Source organism: Meriones unguiculatus, chromosome 18, assembly GCF_030254825.1.
Source record: "Meriones unguiculatus strain TT.TT164.6M chromosome 18, Bangor_MerUng_6.1, whole genome shotgun sequence".
Classification (NCBI taxonomy): Eukaryota; Metazoa; Chordata; class Mammalia; order Rodentia; family Muridae; genus Meriones; species Meriones unguiculatus.
In genome coordinates this window covers 51,955,697-51,979,519 of record NC_083365.1, presented here as the reverse complement: position 1 = coordinate 51,979,519, position 23,823 = coordinate 51,955,697, and the positions used below count along the sequence as shown (strand labels likewise).

At 37.5% G+C, this 23,823-nt stretch overlaps 1 protein-coding gene across 5 annotated transcripts in view; it reads left to right on the top strand.

Annotated features, from left to right (window-relative positions):
• Positions 1–23,823, top strand: part of Cdh7 (cadherin 7) — a 156,661-nt gene that overhangs the window by 98,787 nt on the left and 34,051 nt on the right. For all 5 annotated transcript variants that reach the window (XM_060372226.1, XM_060372224.1, XM_060372225.1 and 2 more), the window contains 2 exons: positions 97–350; positions 23,544–23,680. In XM_060372226.1, coding sequence (XP_060228209.1) covers positions 97–350; positions 23,544–23,680 — 391 coding nt within the window. The remainder of the gene's footprint in view (positions 1–96; positions 351–23,543; positions 23,681–23,823) is intronic.

The window sequence follows — 23,823 nt, the reverse complement described above, 5'->3', positions numbered from 1 at the left end:
GTCTCCTCTGTGGTTATCGATATTCATAAATGAAAAGGCTGTGCTGTGCTGATTATCTAATTGGCAATCTAATTTTTCTAACGACTTTCTTTACAGGAACTCGATTTTGAAGCCAAAACAAGCTATACTCTGCGCATAGAAGCTGCCAATCGAGATGCTGATCCCCGATTTCTAAGCTTGGGTCCATTCAGTGACACAACAACCGTGAAGATAATTGTGGAAGATGTGGATGAACCCCCTGTGTTCTCCTCACCCTTGTACCCCATGGAGGTGTCTGAAGCTACCCAGGTGGGGCATATCATTGGCACTGTAGCAGCTCATGACCCAGATTCTTCCAACAGCCCTGTGAGGTAAAGGCTTGTTGCTCCCCTTTCCTACTAATCTCATCAGAATTTTTGTGTTTCCACTCATGCTTCTGTGAAATGGTCTTTTCTGATTTACAGCAAATAAACTGCTACTTTCATTCTATGCAAAGCCACAGCCTAAGACTGTCAACAATATAAGAATCACGCAGCGTCTTAAACAATTCAGTATAGGGATTAATTAATTAAATTAAGGATCAATTAAATAAATAATCCTTCAAATTGCTCTCTGTGGACAGCGTGTGCTTCCTAGCCTTGTGGTACTAGCTTTGTATCACATCTCCACTCCAGTTAATATACAGCGTGTTCAACACAAACACTTAAGAGCTAGCTATCTCTAACTCTGTTTGCAGGATTTACAGAATTTAAAGTCAAACCCTTAACCTTGTAAACAGCAAAACCCAACTCAAGTAGTCAAGTACAGGGAGGGAAATCTTACCTTATCTATGTCTGCAGATCATTTAAACGATCATTCTCAACACTAGAATAGACACAGTGTTGTCAAATTTCTTGGGCTATAATACAATTATGATAGGTAAGCATTTGAAACTACCTACACCTGCCTATCTGAGATAAGCCAGTGTGTTTTTATGTCTGCATGAATTTGTGTGACGAACTCATGTAACTTCAGATGTAAACATAGTAGGTAAAGAAAATACTCGAGAAAATACACATATTTTTGTTACCAAATTAGAGTTTGTAATACATTTCCTCATTTGATGGCTGTTGTAGTTTAATTTCTTTTGCTGTGCTAAGATATCTTTAAAACAATCAACTTAAAGAAAAGGGGCTTACTCCAGTTCACAATTCCATGTTACAGTCCATCAAGACAGTGGGTGCATAAGACATCTGTTCACACCATATTACTAGTGACACAGAGAATGAATGCCTGCTCATTTCCTTCTTTCTAGTGCTTAGCTTGGCTTCTTTTCTTTTATGACTCTTAGTCTTTAATTAACATATATATATATATATATATATATATATATATCTTCTTAAACAGCCTCCTAAGTTTACTTAGTATTGCTCATATGAGCAATATAGGGATGACTGCTTGTGATCAGAAAATCTGTCAGGTGGTTACTCCCTGGAGACTGGTTTTCTCTCTTCGTAGCCATTAAATGCCTGTAGCTCTCTTCATCTAGGGGTGCAACCTTGTGCAATTTCCCTTGACAGTAGAATGTGAGTAGGAAATATTTCTGCATCTTAGACAGTTCAGGAGCTCCTCCTTAGGGAATGGAGGCACAAATAGAGACCTGGGTCTTTCCATGTTAATTAACTTAATTAAGACAGACCTTCACAGTCATTATCACAGTAGGTAGGCATAAAACAGTTAATGATAACAATGCCACTTCTACTTAGATATTTGCTTGTATGAAGAAAAGTATAATCTTTTCCAGTATCTGATAGTATTTAAATGGGCGGAAGCATAATAACATTTACCATTATTTAGGATCACAGTGGAAAGGGCCATTTAAAGACCTCTAAAGAGTCCATTGGTATTTGTTATCTTAATTTTACTTTCACTTTATTAATTCCTCTCTATATAATATCGCTGAAGTTTTCCTGAGAAACAATTACATTTTAAAAAATGTGTACACTGAAGGAGACCATGGTAAAGCTACATGGTAGTTAAAGGAACAGGAAGGCAAAAAAGTGTTGAAATGAATAATCACTGGTATTAGGAAAGATGAAGTGAGGTCCAAGTTTGATGTCAGAAAGAGATATACAAGCCAAAGCCTGAATTCCAGTCTGTATAAGTCAAGATATCATGACTTTCACCAGGGAAAGAAACTTTCTGTCTACTGTTTTTCACCTTGTTTTCCTATCCTGAAAAGTAAAGAAGATGAATTCTAAGTTAAAGAAAAGCTTACATTTTTTTTTCTCACAGATAGGCTTGTCTCAAGTAATTTAAACTGATTAATTTCTGTTTGTGTTTGTCTTATTTTTTTTAAATTAACTTCTTGACTTAAGTGTAACACTGTCATGCTAGATACATTTAATTATTATAAATTATTTTCTTAATGTTAGTATTAATATTCATGGCACATATTTTTTCCTGAGTCTAATTTCATATATGTGTCTTCCCCTTCCATTCGTGATGTTCTTTGAGTGGTACATGTTATGCCTTGTTGCGTGTATTTACTCTCATGCAGTCTCTGAAAACTCACTCTCTTCCCAGCACTGTTGTATGTTAAATGGGCTACACTATGTCATGTGACTTCCTGCATTGCTCTGTGAATCAGCAATAGGGAAAATTTGCTCAAACATGCTTACTTTACGTTTTCCTTATTAAAAGCTGAGGATCTGGCTTGCTTCCATGTATGTGGACCTATCTGCATTGCCCACGTGGCATGCTGAGGTTGGCTACCCAGAGGCTATTTAAAGTGGGCTGGCTTTCCCCAGTGTCAGATGATTGTTCAAGGTTCCTGAATAAACTGCATTGAAAAAAAAAAAGGATAAATAAAAATCATGACCAACGTTAACAATTTCTATGATTACATATTTTCATTGTTATATCTTTGTGACAGAGAAGTCAGTTAAAACTGACATTTTTAAAACAAATAACACTGGCTATTATTTTAAAGAATTTATTTTATGTTCGTGTGTGTGTGTGTGCATGTGTGTGTGTGAATGTGGGTGTGTGTTTGTGTCTGAATATGTATATATATGCGGATGCTTGCAGAGCTCAGAAAAGGGTGTGAAGCATGAAATACAAGCAATTGAGAGCTTCCTGACATGAGTGCTTGGAACTAAACTTGATTCTCCAAAAGTACAGTGTGTGCCCTTAACTGCTGAGCAATCTCTCCAGCTTCCATGCTGACTATTTATCATTAAGATTATTTTGTAGTCACATACACCCCCATGAATGACAAACATTAAACAATGGCTTTCTGGAAGCAAACATGTATTTTCTTTAAGAGATCACTAAACTTTGATACTCTGAGTCCTCCATCAACATAGACATACCCGGTATAAACCACAGTCTTCTGAGGAAGCAGGGAGTAAGAACTTGGTAAGGCTACATGTTAATTAGCCTAATATGGTGGTGGAATATAGTGAGTCTTCATAACTGTGGTCCTGCTTCTTTGACTTCACAAATGTTTATTTGTTTCACATTTATTTAACGTGTGTTTATGTGTGTGTACATGTCTGTGTTTGTGCACGTGTGTGTAGGTACATTTACACAGTGTGTAGAGGAAAGCAGACAGCTTGTGAGCCGTGATCTGTCTTCTTGCCACATGGTTTCATATCACCAACCTCTATTTTTCTTGAGATATAAATAGACAGTGCTTGCTTTTTTTGAAATTATTTAAAGGGAAGACAATGTTATTAGAAGTGCTAAACAGTTAAGACATTGAATTCTGGATTTGTTTACATTGTTTATGTTAACAAATGATAATACCAGCTGGAACGCTAGCTTGTGCTACTCATTTATAGAAAATTTACTATTACACTGGATGGATTCTAAGTAGAAATATAAGTGCAAGCTTCCAGTAAAGCAAGACTAAGATTATTTTCCAATGTGATCCATGCCTTACATCAAACACAGCCTATATGTGACTTCTTTGTATGCATCTGTGCTCCGCTGAGAAAGACTGTGTTCTTGTATCATAGCATTGCCATTTTGACTGTTACACAGGTAATAGGTACAAATAGAAAGTTGATGTGAACCCAGACCTCTGTTATTGTCTATAATATAACACCATTAGGAAATGTTAGGTCTCTCTGTGGGTTTCCTCTTGTCTGGATCTTTAATTGTAATGTCCCATATCTCATCTATTTGCTTTCTATTTTCCACTCACAAACAAACAGATATTCAGTGAAATTCAAAGGTGAAAATTAGGTGATACTTGGGAAAAGAAAGTGCCTCCTTTTTTCTTTAAGCAATAATAGATAATAGAGAATGAGCACATCTCTGGTTTGTTTTAAAGTTCTTCTATATTTTATAGCAGTGTGGGCCCTAAATGCTAACATCTACTGGACAAGAAAAGACAGGCTGCAGTCTGTTTTACCTAATCATGTAGAGGAATTTTAATCCAGCAACATGGCTGATCTGGCAAGGAATCGCATTTAAAGACTTCCTAGGTCTCTGTGATCTGGCTAGAATACAGGCATGCTCTTAGAACATACCGTTAATCTAAAACAATGAAAGTAAGATTAGTTTATAGAAGGAAGCATCAGGGTTTGAAAGTGATGACTAATGAGGAGCAGACAGAGCAATGAATCAGAGACAGATTTGGCAGAATGAGTCAGAGATAGGATACACCCAACTCTTAAAAGAACAGAACAGGGAAACAAGCTACTTAAGAGCAGTGTGGGGAGAGAAGGGAGCATAGTAGCGGTAATAGGAGGAAGAGAAATGTGTGGTAACTTTAACTGGTCAATTTTATAGAGACAGGTTGCAGAGAGAATAAGGCAGAGAATGAGAAGAGGCCAAGAGATTAGAACATACTACCAGATTTAGTTTGAAGTCAAACAGAGCAAGTTAGTCAGATGCTTAGAGAGAAGCCAGGTTGAATAAGTCAGCTTGGAGAGGCGTTTTGGCCAGACCAGCTTAGTTTAACCATCCAGCAAGAGTTCAGAAAGAACTATTCAGCAGTAAATCTCAGAGGCTGAAACATTCTAGGCCTAGGTTAATGAATGGAATCTGGAGCCTGAAGCCTTTGTTGTTGGGGTTTTCAGAAGATTAGATTTTATGGAGGCTAGAAGCTTCCAGGCCTATGCCTGGGAATAATAAAAATAGAGAAAGAAACTCTCTGGACTCAGCCCCATCTTTGTGTTTGTAGAGTTTGGGTACAACTCTCACCTCCCTCTCTCCATTTGAGAGAATAAATACAACATTTACACCATCAACTTTTAAAACAGTAGGAACTTCACTTTGTTCTTTGTTTGTTTGTTTGTGTTTTGTTGTTCTATTCAAACTTGAAAGAACCATAAAGGAGCCTGAGATTGAAGAACTCAGACTTATTTTTCATGTCAGCATTGGCAGACTAATCAACTGGCTCAACATACATTTATTAAGAACCTGTTCTGTTAAAGGCTTGGGGAAAACACTGATAGGAAACAAAGATAAATAAAACATTTCCTCCAAAATCCAGGAACTTACAAACTAGATGAAGTAGCAAGATCTTGTGAAAAATAAGAACTACTAGAAAAAAAAAATGTCCTTGTTTTAGCATGGCAAATTGTGGGTTAAATCAGAACAACTGAGTTCACTGGACAACATAGCACACATGAAAGAATGATAGTATCATAGTGCTTTAGGGATGGCGACATTTGCATAAGCGGAACAAATATAACATAGGGAATGATTGTGTTTCCTTTACCTTCATTCACAGACCCTGGTGATAAATTACAAGTCACCAAGATTGATTACTGAAGGGCACAAAGCATACCCAAAGACAGAATGCTAAAACTAGCTCTGTGTTCATGTATGATGTACAGCAGAGTACGCCGGGGTAAGATTTACTACAGGCCCTGCTGACATTCCCATTGTTGCACTTGCTCAGAGAAGAGACATAAAGTGGTACCAGGAATAGCATTATGTAGTGTGGTTAGTGTGAACACATTTGGGGTGTTTGAATAATTTAGTGTGCATTTTAAGTGGGTTGTATACATGCATATATTTGTGTGCAGCATTCTACATAATTTATGAATTTCTCATTTTTATCACACACAGAGTGAACTAGTGCCATGCAGAAAAATAGTGCTAGCAGTGCAGATGGTTAATCTGAAAAGTAGCAGGAACCAGTTCTGTGAGGAAATTAGGAGTTGTGTTCCATTTCAAAGTGTTGTTCATTTCAATATAATTGCTACTAAAAATGTAAAAAGAAAATATACACCCTGTACTATAGAAACAAAAGAAGTGTTTTGTTAGACTAGTGTACTCACTATGCAAAGATAAGTTTAAAAGCCTGTTAAGTTGAAAATTACTAATGCATTGGAGCCTTTTCTTATTTTTAAATTTGTTTTATTTATTTATTCTTATTTATTTATGTTATTAACTTTATTAACTACATACTTGTAGCCCCTTCCCTTCTCCCCTCCCAATCCCATCCTCCCTCCTTCCCCACTTCCCTTTTTCCTCAGAAAGGGGGAGCTCCCTTTCCCATCCACCCAGTTCATCTAATTGTATCAGGACTAATGACTTCTTCACCTGTGGCATGTCAAGGCAGTCTCACCAGGGAAAAGTGATCTAAAAGCTAGCAAGTGAGTCCCTGTCCAATGCATTCTCCACTTCCCTTCCTAGAGGACCTACTTGAAGCCTAAGCTGCCCATCTGCTACATCTTTGTAGTGTGCCTAGGTCCTGTTCATTCATGGTCCTTGGTTGTTGCTTGAGTCTCAGCATCTGGGCCCTGGATAATTGGCTTTGCTGTTTTTCTTGTGGAGCTCCTGTCACTTCAGAGTCCCTTTCTCTTTCCTCCAATGTTTGTCTGTGAGTCTTAGCATCTGTTTTGAGGATGTGTGGGGAACAACTCTGACATCTCCTGTCTGCAAGCTTACCAGAGTACATTCAGAGTACTAGTCTTTAGAAGAAGACTAGTCTAGTTAAAGGGTGTCAGTGTCTTGTCTTTGCTAATTGGAGTCTCTGTTTCATCCCTTTCATATCCTCCAAGGAGCCTACCTTGACTTAGGTCTCCAGCTTGTCATAGAAATGTCCCCACCTTCAGTTTCTCTTTTCTCTCTAGGTCTTCTGTCCTCTTGACCTTGCTTTACTCAGGACTGATCTCTACTGTCTGTGTCACCTCTTCGACCTTTTTTCCTCTCTTCAGCTATTACCTCTGTCTATTCTATCTTCCCTTCAAATGAGATTTTTGCATCCTCGCCTTAGTCCCCCTTATTAATTTTCTTCTTTGAGTCTGAGCCTCGTAATATGCTTGTCTTCTGCTAAAGTCCATATGGCTAAAGTCCACTTATGAGTACATACCACGTGTATCTTTCTGGGTCTGTGTTACCTCACTCAGGATGATCTTTTGTAGTTCCATCTATTTGCCTGAAAAGTTCATGATTTCTTTGTTTTTAATAACTGAGTAATATTCCATTGTGTAAATGTACTACAGTTTCTTTATCTATTCTTTGGTTTAGGGACATCTAGTTTGTTACTAGATTCTGGCTATTACGAATAAAGCTGCCATGAACAGCTTTGAACACAGCTTTATTACAAATAAAGCTGCATGAACACTGAGCCAGTATCCTCTTTGTATGGTGGAATATATTTTGGGTATATACCCAAGAGAAGTATAGCTGGTTCCTGAGATAAAGTTATTCCCTAAAGCAGCCAAACAGGGGGAAAAAAAAGTACTGACTAAAGTAGAGCCACTCAGGGGTAGGGAACTAGTAGGATGGGATTCATCAAATCCCTCAAATAGGTTCGTTTTTTTTTTTTTTTTTTTCAATGCAGTTTATTCAGGAATATTGAACAATCCTCGGACCCCGGAGAAAGCCAGCCCACAGCTTAAATAGCCTCTGGGTAGCCAACCCAGGCGTGCCACGGGGGCAATGCAGATAGGTCCACATACATGGAAGCAAGCCAGATCCTCGGCCTTAGCCAAATGTGGAGTTGTTCGTGACAGAGAGCACTCACCATTGGGAAGGTGGAAGGCGGAAACCAGCTCCATCTTTAAGGCATAGCATTCCGCAGCTCTCTACAGTTCCCCTTTTTTGTTTTAGACGCATCAGGCAAGAGTAGAGGTCTGATCTCTGATATTAGAAATAAATTGGGACTTTGTACAGATGTTCATTTAGGTGTCATCCACCCAAAGAGCATCAGACCCGTCTGATACCTTTTTCTCAGAGGCGGGACCTGGGGCATCAACCCGCATGCAATCAGACATGCTCTTCTCTGGGTCCAAAGCGGCTGACCCTGAGTGCAGTGCTTAGCCTCGCATCCTGAGCGTATCATTTTAGCTTTTTATGGTATCCAACCATGCTTGGGGAGAATGTCCTGCTTCAATGGCTGTAAAGGCCTGAATGATCATGGCTGCATCCCACTGTTGTGAGACTCTAATCTTGCATATATACCACAGGCAAACCAAGGAGACCAACACCAGAAGGCCTGCTAATACTCCCATGCCCGCCCATTCCTTCAGATGATTCATGGCTGCAGCAATCCATGTTGATAATCCTGTGGCTAGTCCTGTGTCCACTCCGGTAGAATTTACTGTGACAATGGCCACTCTCAGCTGCTCCATCGTAGTATCGAATTCTCCAGTCCAATTACCTAAAATATAGCTCGACAATTGTTTAGACAGATTTGCAGCACAGGAAAAATTCTCATGTCGTTTTTTGTTGTTGTTGTTTTTTTTTTGTTTTTTTTTTTTTTTTGGTCAGGATAAACTCCCTAATCCCTTTAGTATGTACATCAAGTTTGCCCTTGGTTTCCAGATGAAGGTGCTGTCTATCTAGAAACTTGGGAGAAGATATGGAAAGGGTTGCAGGATTATTATACTAATAATGGTCCTGAAAAAGTACCTGTTATAGCTTTTTCTTTATGGACGCTAATTAAAAAATGTTCTGAATTCCCGGCATGAGAGTGAAAAATTATATATATATAAAAAAAATTAATCTCACAAGCTAAAGAGTAACTCAGGGAAATTAAAGCAGCCAAACAGGCAAAAAAAAAAAAAAAAAAAAAAAAAAGTACTTCTCAGGTTATTTTAAATGTTCATGCAAGAGCTCAAGCTAATTTGCATAATGTGAGAGCAGAAAATGATTTAGGAGACGAGCTAGATAGTGAGGATGAAACTGAGTCAGGGAAAGAAGCTGCCAAGTCTCATAATTCAGACTGGCCCCCTGCTCCACCAGCCCCCACTGGGTGTTCAGGTGTCACTGCTGGTCGGTGACAATTCCCAGTTTCCTAAGAAAATGCCAGATTGATTTTCAAAGTGGTGGCGCAAGTTTACACTCCCATCACCAATGGAGGAGTGTTCCCTCTCTTCCACATCCTCACCATGTTACTTGAGATTTTGATCTGAGCCATGCAGACTGGTTTGAGATGGAATCTCAGAGTCATTTTGATTTGCATTTCCCTGATGACTAAGGAACTTGAGCATTTCTTTAAGTGCGTCTCTGCCATTAGAGATGCCTTTGTTGAGAATTCTCTGTTTAGTTCTGTGCCCCATTTTTTAAATTGGGTTGTTTATTGGTGTTTGATCTCTTGAGTTCATTATCTATTTTGGAATTAGCTCTTTGTTGAATGTAAGATTGGTGAAGATAATTTTCCTAACTGTAAATTGACAGTGTCCTTTGCCTTAAAGAAGCTTTTCACTTTCAAGAGGTCCCGTTTATTAATTGTTGATCTTAGAGCCTGAACTGTTGGTGTTCTCTTCAGGTAGTTGTCTCCTGTACCAATGAGTTTGAGGTTCTTCCCCACTTTTTCTTCTAATAGATTTTGTGTATTTGGTGTTATATTGAGATCTTTGATCCATTTTGTTTTGTGCAGGGAGATAAATATATATCTATTTGCATTTTTCTACATATAAACCTCCAGTTAGACCAGCACCATATATTGTTGTAGATGCTGTCTTTTTTCCATTATATGATTTAGGCCTTTTTGTTAAAAATCAGATGACCATAGATATGCGGGCTTATTTCTGGGTCTTCAATTTGAGTCCACTGATCAACCAGTCTATTTCTATTCCAGTACAATGCAGTTTTTATTACTATTGCTCTTTGCATAGGTTGAAGTCTGGAATGGAGATACCTCCACAAGTTCTTTTATTGTATAGGTTTGATTTAGCTATTTTGGTTTTGATTGTTTGTTTGTTTTTTGTTTTATTTTTCCATATGTAGTTTAGAATTGTTATTTCAAGGTCTGTAAAGAACTGTGTTGTTTTGACTGCAATGAATATGTAGACTGCCTTTGGTAAAATAGCCATTTTTACTATGTCAATCCTATCAAACCATGAGCATAGGATGCCTTTCCATCTTTTGATATCTTCTTCAATTGTCTTCTTCAGAGATTTGAAGTTCTTGTCATACAGGCCTTTTACTTTCTTGATTAGTGTTACACCAAGATACTTTAAAGATACTTTTGTGACTATTGTGAAAGGTGTAGTTTCCTTAATTTCTATTTCAGCCCGTTTGTTGTTTGTGTGCAGGAGGGCTACGGATCTTTATTTTTTTAAATTAATCTTATATTCATCCCTTTGGCGCCGTGTGTGTGTGTGTGTGTGTGTGTGTGTGTGTGTGTGTGTGTGTAAGAAATTGCTCTGGAATTAGAACTCTGAGCATGAATAACAGAGTCTGATACAGCCCTTTACAAACTATCAGAATGAGTTTGGAGGTAGATATTTAGATATATTGAAATATCTGTAAAACAAACAAACAAACAACAACAAAAACAAAAACAGAGCAGCTTAAGTGTCTTTTCTACAATAACATGCAACTCATCTGAAAACAGTCACTCCAACAAATTCCAGCGGAAGCCAACTATTGGGAAGAATCTGGGACATCATTGTGAGTTCTCATACTAACAGCATGAGCAACGGCACTTAGAGGTGCTCCTGACTCTGAAAGCAAGTGTCCTCCCACATCCCACCCTGCCTCAGCTTCGCCAGACACTGCAATGCCTTCCTCACTGTCTGGGCAACTCAGTACGGAGATGTTAACTTTGGTTCTTCATCGTTGCAATAAAGCACTGGTCAAATTCAACTTGGGGAAGGAAGGGGCTCGTTTCGCTTATATTTTTAAGTCTGTTGTCCATTACCATTGGAAGCTAGGGCAGGAACTCAGGCAAGAACCCAGAGACAAAACTAAACCAGAGCTGCTAATTTCCTATTGTGCTTTCTCTGCTTTTCTCTGCTAAGTTTTTAGACAGCCTGAGGCCCCTGCTCTAATTTTGCTTCATTCTGCTTTCTGAGAATCTAAGGTGGAGAACATTTACACTACCCATTCTTAAAACATAAAAATAAAATCTCATTTTTTCTGGTTCTTTTCTCTAGGGGGTTAATTTCCATAGAATGGCCATAGCACTTGTCTCTAGTGAGTAGATAAAGAATACCTTTAATATTTCCTCATTCCAAGACTATCATTAAGGAACATAATGAGCTCAGAGCTCCATGGACAATCTGTCTACTAATGTGCATTGTCAATGTCATTCACCTCTTCTTGAAATAATACAGACTTCTTTCTCCATACCTTAAATTTCTCTGTCTAATACACCAATTCAACTTGTTATATTTCTCCTATACATTTATAATATATGCTATAACATACCTACATACCAGAAAAGGACTGTAATCTGAATGTGCCAAAATAATTGCTCTTAATCTATGAATAAAAGTGTGGAAGAAATGAGGAAAATATAGCTAGTTATAAATATTACATACACACATGTACACATGCATATCAATACTGTTTCCATGTAATAATCACAGCTGTATAGATAGATACATATTAAGTTAAATCATGGAGTTCATCTTTAAATGTTAGTAATTTTGGTTTCTTTTGTTTTTAAAATTAAATTTTTATTTTCTCACTACATTTTATTCGGTTTGTATCCCAGCTGTAGCTCTCTCCCTCATTCCCTCCCAGTCCCACCCTTCTTCATCTCCTCCCATGCTGCTCTCCAAGTCCACTGATTGGGGAGGTCCTCCTTCCCTTCCATCTGACCCTAGCTTGTTAGGTCTCATCAGGACTGGCTGCATTGTCCTCCTCTGTGGCCTGGCAAGGCTGTTCCACCCTCATGGAGGGTAGTCAAAGAGCCAGCCACTAACTAAGTTCATGTCAGAGAAAATCCCTGTTCCCATTACTAGGGTACCCACTTGGATACTGAGCTGCTAAGGGCTACATCTGAGCACAAGTTCTAGGTTATCTCCATTAATGGTCCTTGGTTGGAGTATCAGTCTCAGAAAAGACCCCTGTGTCCAGATATTTTATTTCTGTTGTTCTTTTGTGGAGCTCCTGTCCTCTCCAAGTCTCACTGACTCCCTCTTCTTTCAAATGATTCCCTGCACTCTGCCTAAAGTTTGGTTATGAGTCTCAGCATCTGCTTTGATAAACTGATGGGTAGAGTCTTTCAGAGGTCCTCTGTGGTAGGCTCCTGTTCTGTTTCTTGTTTTCTCCTTCTTCTAATGACCATCTCATTTGTCTTTCTGAGTAAGGATTGATCATCTTACCCAGAGTTCTCCTTCTTGTTTAGCTTCTTTAGGTATAGAGATTTTAGTATGATTTTACTAAATTATTGGTCTACTATCCACTTATAAGTGAGTGTATACCATGTGTGTCTTTTTGCTTCTGGGATACCTCACTCAGGACTTAAGAAGTTATTTCTTAATCCTTGGTTATGTTCAATTCTTAATGATGAGATGACTAATAACAGAAAGCAGCATAGTAAATGAACTCTCAACTTCCATTACCTTTAATCTAATTCTGGAATATGTGAGTCTATTGAGAATAGAGGCAAATATTTAGCCATTGGCTTTACCCCAATGAGGAATGAAATTAATCTATGTCAACTCTGTAGCTATTCTACTTTTTTCATTTAAAAGCAAAAGTTCACAATAAATTTGAAGAAAAATGTTTTCACAAAACCTGTCACTATACGCGGTGTCATTTGCCCAAAACATTTAGAAAACTACTTTATCAAAAATATCTCATATGATTGTACAATTGGCTGAGTGATAAAATGCTTCCCATGAAAGAAGGAAGACTGAAGTTCAGATTCTCAGCACCGACACCGAAAGAGAAAAACCTGAGCGGTTACAATTGTTTACTTGTAATCAAAATGTTTGCGGAAGAGATTACGGACTTCCATAATAACCATTTAGCTAGATGAGAGGAACGGGTGAACCTCAAGTTCAGACCAGCGCCAGCTAGAGGCCTGCTTCAGTAAGAAAAGTGGAGAATGATTAAGGAAGATGTCCTGTGTCAACCCGTATCACCCACGCACATACATGCACATGTACAGGTAGACCCAAACACATCACATCCTCATAGGCATGCAAAATTTTAAGAATGTACTGACATCATCATATTAATTAGACCATCTGGTTAAGAAATGAATATCTAAAATCAATAATATTGGTTTTATTTGATTGCATGAGTGTTGCCATCATCATCTTAACAGAACTGATATTAGTTGTTCTGTTGCTGTTTAGTGAGGTACACATAAAGTGTATATTATTTACACTATGTCTATATACGTTTCTATGTCTTAACGTATCTATATGTTCATACATGAAGAATAAGGATACATATACATAAACAGTCCTATTGCTGAGAAGTGCAGCTCTGTCACACAGAATGCAGCTGTAAATTTGGGTAAAAAGCAGATATAGAATTTTGTAGAAAGCAAAGAGTGGTGGGTTTGAATGAGGATCATTATTCATAGGATCTCCAAACTTGCAATCCATGTAACATGGACCATTATTTGTTTTCTGCAAAATAACCTGTTATGGATTAAGTATTCTAATAATATTTCTCTTTCTTTCTTTTTTTATTTTTTTATTTTTGGTTGCCTTTCAAGACAGGGTTTCTCTCTGTAGCCTTGGCTGTCTTGAATTTGGCTGTCCAGACCAGGCTGGCCTCAAACTCACAGAGATCCACCTTCCTCTGCCTTCTTGAGTGTTGAGAATGCAGGTGTAAACCACAATGCCTGACCTAAAAAGTATTTCTTTTTTTAATTTAATTTTATTTTTATTAATTACAGTTTATTCATTTTATATCTCAGCTGTAGCCCTCTCCCCAACTCTTCCCAAACCCACCTTCCCTCCCTTTTCTTCTTCTATGCCTTTCTCCAAGTCCAATGATAGGGGAGGTCCTCCTTCCCTTCCATCTAGTCCTATTCTATCAGGTGTTATCAGGAGACCTGCAGACAATGGCTGCATTGTCTTCCTATGTGGCCTGGTAAGGCTACTTGCCCTCAGAGGAGATGATCAAAGTGCCAGCTCCTGAGTTCATAACAGAGACAATCCCTGTTCACATAGTAAGGAACCCTCCTGAGTACTGAGCTACCATGGGCTACATCTGTGCAGGGGTTTTAGGTTATCTCCATGCATGGTCCTTGGTTGGAGTATCAGTCTCAGAAAAGACCTCTGGGCCCAGATTTTTTTTGGTTCTGTTGCTCCCCTTGTGGAGCTCTTGTCCCCTCCAGGACTGTCTATCTCCCCCTTGTTTCATATGATTCCCTGCACTCTGCCCAAAGTTTGGCAATGAGTCTCAGCATATGTTTTGATACCCTGCTGGGTAGAGTCTTTCAGATGCCCTGTCCTATTCCCTGTTTGCTCCATCTTCTGATGTCCATCCCATTTGCCTTTCTTAATGAAGACTGAACATCTTCCTAAGGGTCCTCCTTCTTGATAAGCTCTTTATGTGTACAGATTTTAGTATAAATATCCTATATTATCTGTCTAATAACTACTTATAAGTCAGTATATACCATGTGCAATTAAAAACAAGAAAATCATGAAATTTGCAGGTTAATGGTGTGTTATAGAAAAGATCATCCTGAGTGAGGTAACCCAGAAGCAGAAAGACACACATGGTATAAAAATATTTCTTTAAAAATCAAAGTGAATAAAGTGTAGTTAATAAAAAATTAAAAAATATGCTATTGAAAAAATATCAAAACATGCTATGTAAATATGGTGATGAAGGTAAAAGATCAACAAATCAATACATTTGACCATTCGTGAAACATAGAAATCAATGAAATCCGAGATTCTTATTTGAATACTAAGAAGAGCTCTTAGTCAACGCTGGCATAAGAACAAAGGAGAAGATACAGATCATATAATTTAGCATTATACTGATGTGTAATGAAGGTAAATACTTCAAAAGAAAATCGTCATGAAAATAATTTCAAATAAATAATAGAAAAATTCTATCAGACAATATGTAAACAATATTTCACCATGTTATCATGAAGTTTCTCTCAAAAAAAAAAAATAATGTTGCATTTATACTTTAAAGCTCTTCAAGCCAGGCAAGGTGACTCACACCTGTAAATCCAGCACTTGGGGAAGCAGAGGAGGGTGGATCTCTGTGAGTTCAAGACCAACGTGGACTACAAAGTGAGATCAAGGTCATCCAAGGCTACATAAAGAAATCTGTCTCAAAAATAAAAGTTTGTCAATACAGAACATTTTCTATAAGGAGAAAAAAGAAAAAATCATATCAACTCCTGATGAAACTATTAAAGGAAATCTGTTATTTACTTCTGATTCTAAAGAAGTCCAAGGAAACTAAAAGTAAAATGTTTTCATCCAAATATGAAACATATAAGTTATAGCTAGTCTTACTATAGATGGTAAATAAATTAACACTTCTGCTTATAATTCAAAAAATAAAAAAAGCTGGGTATTGTGGCTTATAAATAGAATCCAAAAAGAGGCAGTAGGATTGACCAAAATCTCAACCCAACAAGAATTCAAACTGAAACCTGGTCCAGCTTGTCCTAAAACCTGTGTCTACAATAAAAGATAAAGAAAAACAATAGAAAAGGAAATAGTGCTTGTCCCTGGGAGCAACTAATTCTCTCTCCCTCATCACTCATCAGTTGACTGTAGTTCTTTGCCTAGAAAGAAATTTCATGAGACTTTACCCCTTCAGCAATAGCATGTCCACTGTTATTGTCATTGTTCAGGTCTTGAGCCTTAAAACCATATACATACAAACAACAATATTGACTAAGCACATCGGATTTAATATTTGCTCCTATCAGTATGTGTATGTGTGTGTCTAATAGTGATAATCAAAGAAGCTTGAGATTGGCAGGAAAAGGAGTTGGAGAGAGGGAAGGAAAAGAAAAGGTGTAATTATATTTTAATTAAAATGAAAATAAATATGTTAAATTTTTATTTGACACATTTATTTATCATTTGACACATATTTGCTAGCTCAGTGAGGATGAAAAAGAAAGAAAGCCCATATACACCAGAGAGGAAAAAGCATGGCTGCTGATACTGATAAGCAATTACTATAGTAACATAGGAAATCCCTAGTAAACAATTTAATTATGATCAATAATACTGACTCTATGGCCAAATATTTACATTCAGATTTTTTGGAACAACTGAAGACAGAAAGAAACATGAAATTTACAATGATTCTAAAGCATAAATACATATTTATGTCTAGCCGAATCTACGTAGAATTGATAGATGTATGGAAAGACTAATCACTAATAGAAAATATCACAGAAATCTTGCCAATTATAAAACTAATATTCATCATTCAAATGGCTAAATACAGTAAGAAGTAAATTGTCAGTTATTTATAAGTTAATTCAGTGCTTTAATGAAATCCCCACTGGGCATTACTTATAGAAGTGGATAAGATTAACAGAAAATTTGTATAATTGCATAATTCTAATTTCTAAGTAATTATGAAAAGGATGAATAAATGTTTGGAAGTCAACTGACTTCCAAGTCAAATTTCAGTAATTAGAGCTGTAATAATTAAAGTGCTAGACTGTGAGCCCAGTGAAGTTAGACACACATAAATGACACAGAATATTGTAGAAAATGATCCATAAATGCATGGTCAAGTTATTTTTCTCTGTACTGCAGGAAGCATAATGAAACAAGATAGTTGTGGTTGTTTGCATGAAATTGGACCCCGCTGGGTTTCCACTTGTTGAAACTGTTTGGGCAGAAGTATGAAGTAAGAAGTAGTTGGATTGAGTGTGTCACTGGTAGTGGGATTTGAGATTTTTAGACCCCTGTCACTTGCTATCTCATCTCTTGTATTATGAACTTTAAGTATCTGAAATTACAAGCCCCCATAAAAATCTTTATAAGTTTTCTTGATTATTCTTCCTTATCACAGCCAAACAAAATTATAGCAGATCATAGACTTTCCAAGGCATAGCAAGATAATTAGGAAAGCATATTGCATTTGTTACTTTTATGGCTCCTGTGACAAAATGCAAGACAAAATAAGCTTAAAATTTTCTTTGTCTCGTGGTTTAAGGAAATAGTCTATTGTATCATGGAAGGCACGGCACTGTGAAAATGAGGCCGAAAGTCATAAAGGAGCCACAGTCAGGAAGCAGGGAAGGGTGTTGATACTCCTATGTCTTTCTCTATTCAGTCAGAGATAATACTGAGATATTACTTTGCTATCCACAGTCAGGGTGTATCATCTGTCCCCCAAGTAAACCGCAGGAATGAAACACATTAACATGCAAACCATGAGGAGTCTTTCCTAGTTGACATCAAACTCAGCCAAGTTGACAATGAAGATTATCCATTACTCGAACCAAATCTTACTACGCTTAGCCATATTTCAGCCTTGCTCTTCATATTTGTGACCATCTCATATTGCAAAATGGTCATAGTTCATCTGTAAGAGTCACTCAAATCAGAATAAATATAGTTCATCTATATGAGTTACTCGCACAATACTAATATTTTTCAAAATTGCAAAGTTTAGTGTTTTCTCTGAGACTTACAACTCATAACTGAGCAAGGGGAAGAACATGGGAGGAGATAGAGGGAAGAAATTGAAGTAGAGGAATGAAGTAATTATATTGTGATAAAAATATTGTGTAAAATTAAGTTGTATTCTTTTAAAAATTATTAGTTATTAAATAATAACTTTATAACCTGATTGCAGTCCTCTCCCTCATTTACTCCCATCTCAGCCTTCCTGCCTCTTTTCTCCCTATTCACCTCCGCTTGTCCTCAGAATGGGTAAGCCCTTCTCCTCTGACATCCAAACCCAGCATATCAAATCTCATTCTCAGGACTGTCTGCATCCTCTTTCTCTGTGGCCTGACAAAGCTGTCTTGATAGGGGGAAATTGATCAAAGGGCAGGCAACAGAATCCAAATCAGCGATAGCACCTTCTACCCTTACTAGGGAAGCCACATGGAAACTGAGTTGCCTATTGGCTACATCTGAGCAGGGGATCTAGGTCCTCTCCATGCATGGTCCTTAGTTGGTGTTCCAATCTCTGCAAGCTCCCCTGGGCCCAAATTGGTTGGTTCTGTTGGTCTCCTTGTGGAGTTCCTGTTCCCTCCAGGTCCTCACAAACTTTGGCTGTTAGTCAAATTGGGAGCATCTGCTTTGATAACCTGCTGGGTGGAATCTTTCAGAGGAAACCTGTGGAAAGCTCCAGTCCTGTTCCCTCTCTTCAACAATTTCAGGTGTGTATTCTTTTTGCCCTTCTGAATAAGAATTAAGCATCCTCCCTAGGGACCTTCTTGTTATTTAGCTTTTTTTAGGTCTGTGGATTTTGGCATGGTTATCCTGTATTACATAGCTAATATCCACTTGTAAGTGGGTACATATACCATGTGTATCTTTCTGGGTCTGGGTTAACTACCTCAGCATTATCTTCTCTATTTTCATACACTTGCCTTCAAATTTCATGATGTCCTTGTTTTTAATAGCTGCATTTAATACATTTAAAAGTATTCCCGTTATGTACCACAATTTATGTATCCATTCTTTGGTGGAGGCACATGTATTTTGTTTCAGATTCTGGCTCTTACAAATAAGGCTTCTGTGAACATGGTTAAGCAAATTTCCTTGTTGTATAGTGGTTCATCTTTAGGGTATATCCCCAGGAGTGATACAGCTGGATCCTGAAGTAGAGCTATTCCGAAGTGTCTGAGAAAGTTCCAGATTGATTTCCCAAGTGCCTATACAAGTTTGTATGCCTACCAGCAGTGGAGGAGTATTCTCCTTGCTCTACATCCTAGCCAGCATGTTCCATCACTTGCATTTTTGATTTTAGCTATTCTGATTGATGTGAGGTTGAATCTCAGAGTCGTTTTGATTTGCATTTTCCTGATAACTAAGGATGTTGAGCATTTCTTTAAGTGTTTCTCTGCTTTGTTGATAATTTTCTGTTTAGATCTCTACCCCATTTTTAAATTGTATTATTTGGTTTGTTGGTGTTTAAGTTCTTGAGTTCTTTATATATTTTCAATATGAATCCTATGTCAGATGTAGAGCTGGTAAAGATTTTTTTCCCAGTCTGAAGGCTGTTGTTTTGTTCTGTTGACAGTGTCCTTTGCTTTACAGAAGTGTTTCATGAGGTCTAGTTATTAATTGCTGATCTTAAAGCCTGAGCTTTTGGTGTTTAACTCTTTTCTCCCTACATTGTGCCATGTTACAGGGTGAATCTTTCAATTCAAAAGGGGAGAATTAGGCATAGGAAAAAAAAGGCAAAGAAAATTGGGATACATGAACACCGAAAGGCAAAGACTAATTTCAGAAAACTCAATGTCTTGTATCTAGGACTGATGGTATCATCTGGGTTATAACAGGCTTAAGTAGCTCTGTCTTGCAGTTCTACCCCCTGTGATGCTTGGACCTTTTCTCTAATTCTGATCTACTTGGTTTCTTTTGCTGAGGATCTGGCTGAAGACTTGTTCCAGTTACTTCTATCTCCTAGAGGACTTTTTCACCATCCACAACTGAACATGGTAGCATACACTTCCCTGAGAATGATTCAAACCCTTTCAACAGAATTCTCAAATCCATCTTTTCAAAGGAATTTACATACCTAACAACTGGAGTTTTCCCTGGGTGGAGTGTCATCTTAAGGGTATCTTTTCACTTGTTTGAATTATCTGTAGAAGATTTCTCCTCTTATATTTATGATTGTGAGCCAAGTCTCTAAAGGCTGAGCCATCTAGCAGCTTTATTCATAATAACCAGAATCTGGAAAAAACCCAGATGTCCCTAGTGGAGGAATAGACACAGAAACTATAGCACATTTACACAATGGAATACTACACAGCAATTAAAAAACAAGGAAATCATGAAATTTACAGAAAAATGGATGGAACTAGAAAAGATTATCCTGATTGAGGTAATCCCGATGCAGAAAGACACACATGGTTTATATTCACATATAAGTGGATGTTAGACATATAATATAGAAAAAACATACTAATGTCTGCACACCTAAAGAAGCTAATCAAATATTGTCACTTGAATTTTTTATCTTGGCCATTCTGTTGGGTGTAAGGTGAAATCTCAAGGTCATTTTGATTTGCATTTCCCTGTTGACTAAGGATGTTGAATATTTCTTGAAGTGTTTCTCTGCCATTTGATATTCGCCTACAGAGAACTCTCTGGCTCTGTACCCCATTTTTTTTATTGGATTACTTCAATTTTTTTGGTTTTTAACTTCTTGAGTTCTTTATATATTCTGTATATTAGCCCCCTGTCAGATATAGTGTTGGTAAAGAGCCTTTCTCAGTCTGTAGTCTGTCGTTTTGTTCTGATGACAGTGTCCTTTGCTTTTCAGTTCCATGAAGTCCGATTTATTGATTGTTAACCTTAGAGCCTGGCTGTTAGTGTTCTGTTCAGGAAGTTGTCTCCTGTGCTAATGAGGTCAAGGCTCTTCCCCACTGTTTCTTCTAACAGATTTAGTGTGTCTAGATTTATGTTGAGGTCTTTGACCCACTTGGACTTTAGTTTTGTGCAGAATAATAAATATAATGACAACACATGCTGGAGAGGAGGTGGAAGAAAGGGAAACCCTACCCCATTGCTGGCAGGAATGTAAACTTTTACAACCACTTTGGAAATCAATCTGGCACTTTCTCAGACAATTAGGAATAGTGTTTCCTCAAGATTCAGCTACACCACTCCTAGGCATATATTCAAAATATGCTCAAGTACAAAACAAGGACATTTGCTCAACCATGTTTGTAGCTTTATGTGTAATAGCCACAACCTGGAAACAACCCAAATGTCCCTCAACTGAGGAATGGATACAGAAATTTTGGTACATTTACACAAAGGAATACTACTCAGAAATTAAAACCAAGGAAATCATGAATTGTGTGGGCCAATGGTGGGATCTAGAAAAAAATCATCCTGAGTGAGGTATCCCAGAAGCAGAAAGACACACATGGTATATTCTCATTTATAAGTGGATATTAGACAGATAATATAGATAAACATACTAAAATCTGTACACATAAAGAGCTAAGCAAGAAGGAGGACCCTGAGTAATATGATAAATCGTCACCCAGAAAGGCAAATGGAATGGACATCAGAAGATGGAGAAAACAGGGAACAGGACAGGAGCCTACCACAGAGGGCCTCTGAAAGACTCTACCCTGGAGGGTATCAAACCAGTTGATGAGACTCACAGCCAAACTTTAGGCAGAGTGCAGGGAATCTCATGAAAGAAGGGGAAGATAAAATGTCCTGGAGAGGACAGGAGCTCCACAAGGTGAGTGACAGAACCAAAAACTCTGGGCCCAGAAGTCTTTTCTGAGACTGGATACTACAACCAAGGACCAAACATGGAGATAACCTAGAATCCCTGCACATATGTAGTCCATAGAAGCTCAGTCTCCAAGTGGGTACCCTAGTAATGGGAACAGGGGCTGTCTCTGACATGAACTTAGTGGCTGGCTCTTTGATCACCTCCCTCTGGGGTGTACAGCCATGCCAGGCAACAGAGGAAGGCAATTCAGCCAATCCTGATGAGAATTGATAGGCTAGGGTCAGATAGAAGGGGAGGAGGACCTCTGCTATCAGTGGACTAGGGGAGGAGCATAGGGAGAGATGAGGGAGGGAGGGTAGGACTCAGAGGAGATTTGGGAGGGGGCTGCTGCTGTGATACAAACTGAATAAATTGTAATAAATCTTTTTTAAAAAAAGATTTCTCTTCTTTTTCTTTAACAATTACTGCAGGCTGAATTTCTTTAAACTAGCTCTGGAAATCATACTTTTTTTTCTATGAGAACACCCATGAAGATAAATCATGTAAACCACCAATATGCCAGTCATATCATTCACAAGCTGTTCATCCATGGAAACAAGACACTTTGGAAATAGATCTCCAAACACGCCAGGTCAATTGACCGTATATCCAGCCAATATTGGTCTACAGTCCCATAGGAAATTACTAGCTGAAAGCCTGCAACATGATTATCCTTCCAAATTCCTATCTCAGAAATATAAAATATGATAAAGAAAAAAAATTCTACAGTGGACTAGGGGAAGGGGATGAGGGAGAGAGGGAGGGACGGCAGGACCAGGGGAGTTGAGGGAGGGGGTTTCAATCAGGATATATAATGAATAAATTGTGAAGAAAAAAAATAAAAATTAAATAAAAAGAATTCTACTAGGATAAAAAAATATGATAAAGTATTACCTGTGTTTTAATTCATAGGTGTCACATGCACTTGCCTTTCCACAGGAGTAAAAGAAATGAGGGATGTGATTAGTAAGAAAGAACTGGGACAATGAAGATAGTAAATTGACTCGGAAATATACTGACAGCATTAGTATATTGTGTTCACCTTGAATGAAAATTACTGATGGTGGATAGAGGACAGAAGTACACTATTGGGTTGCGTTTTCACTGGCTGGAAAACTAAGAGATTGTTTATACTAATTAATGATTGAGTTGAGACAGAGGAACAGATTGTGATAAAACTCTCTGCAAGGTTATAAAAAATTATAAAAAAATAGATGCCAATATCTGTGAAAAATTTTCATATATGTAGTTGAGTGAGCCATCACTGGTCATGCCTAAAATGTATGTACTTATTAAGTTTTTATTTGACCTTTAGGTTTTGTTCAGAATTATTTGTTTTAATAAAAAAGAACTACTGTCTAATTCAGTTATGAAGACTACAAGGGAATTAAAGATGGTAATTTATTTTGTGATGGTGATTTTAGTGATGGAATATTAAAATGGACTGAAACTACAAATGTAACTAGATTGTTCACTGAAATTTGTATTGTAAGTATCCCAAGGATGGATTTTTTTATAGCCTAAAACAGCACTCACTTTTAGGTATTCAACTTCCTTTTAAGTCTTTGGAAAGTCAGTTAAGACTTCTGAGTGATGATTCCATTGAAAAGAGCTGTTAATATTTGGTTGATGTCATTAAAAAAAAAAAGGGTGATAGACCCATAAAATGAAAAAGTACCTAGATATGTTTAATTTTACAGGGATCTGTATCCAGTATTATTCCTAATATCAGCTATAAATAATAATAGCAATGCTTGTGAAGGTGTAATGGAATATCCAAAGCCATGCTGAAGTGATTAATGTATTTTATCATGTTTATTCCAAAATTCAACAAATAAAGAGACAGATGGGCTATGGGCCTACAGCTACACAGCAGGAGTTTTAAACATTACGTATATTATTGCTACTAGTTAACAGGATTTGGTGATCATCTAAGAAATCAATTGAAAAATAAGATTCTAATGAATATGAAACATTTTCTTTAAATTTTCAACTAGATATTCAATTGACAGAAACACAGACTTGGAGAGATATTTCAATATTGATGCCAACAGTGGAGTTATTACTACGGCCAAATCATTGGATCGAGAGACAAATGCCATTCATAACATTACAGTCCTTGCCATGGAGAGCCGTAAGTTGAAAGCTTTAAAATGACATTAGGATGGAGCAAGGTGAGAATAGAGAATGGATTTTTATGAGATTAGGTCAGTTTAATATATAATAGTTTTATGACTAAATTGAAAACACCCTAGAAAGTTCAAAGTCACCAAGCTC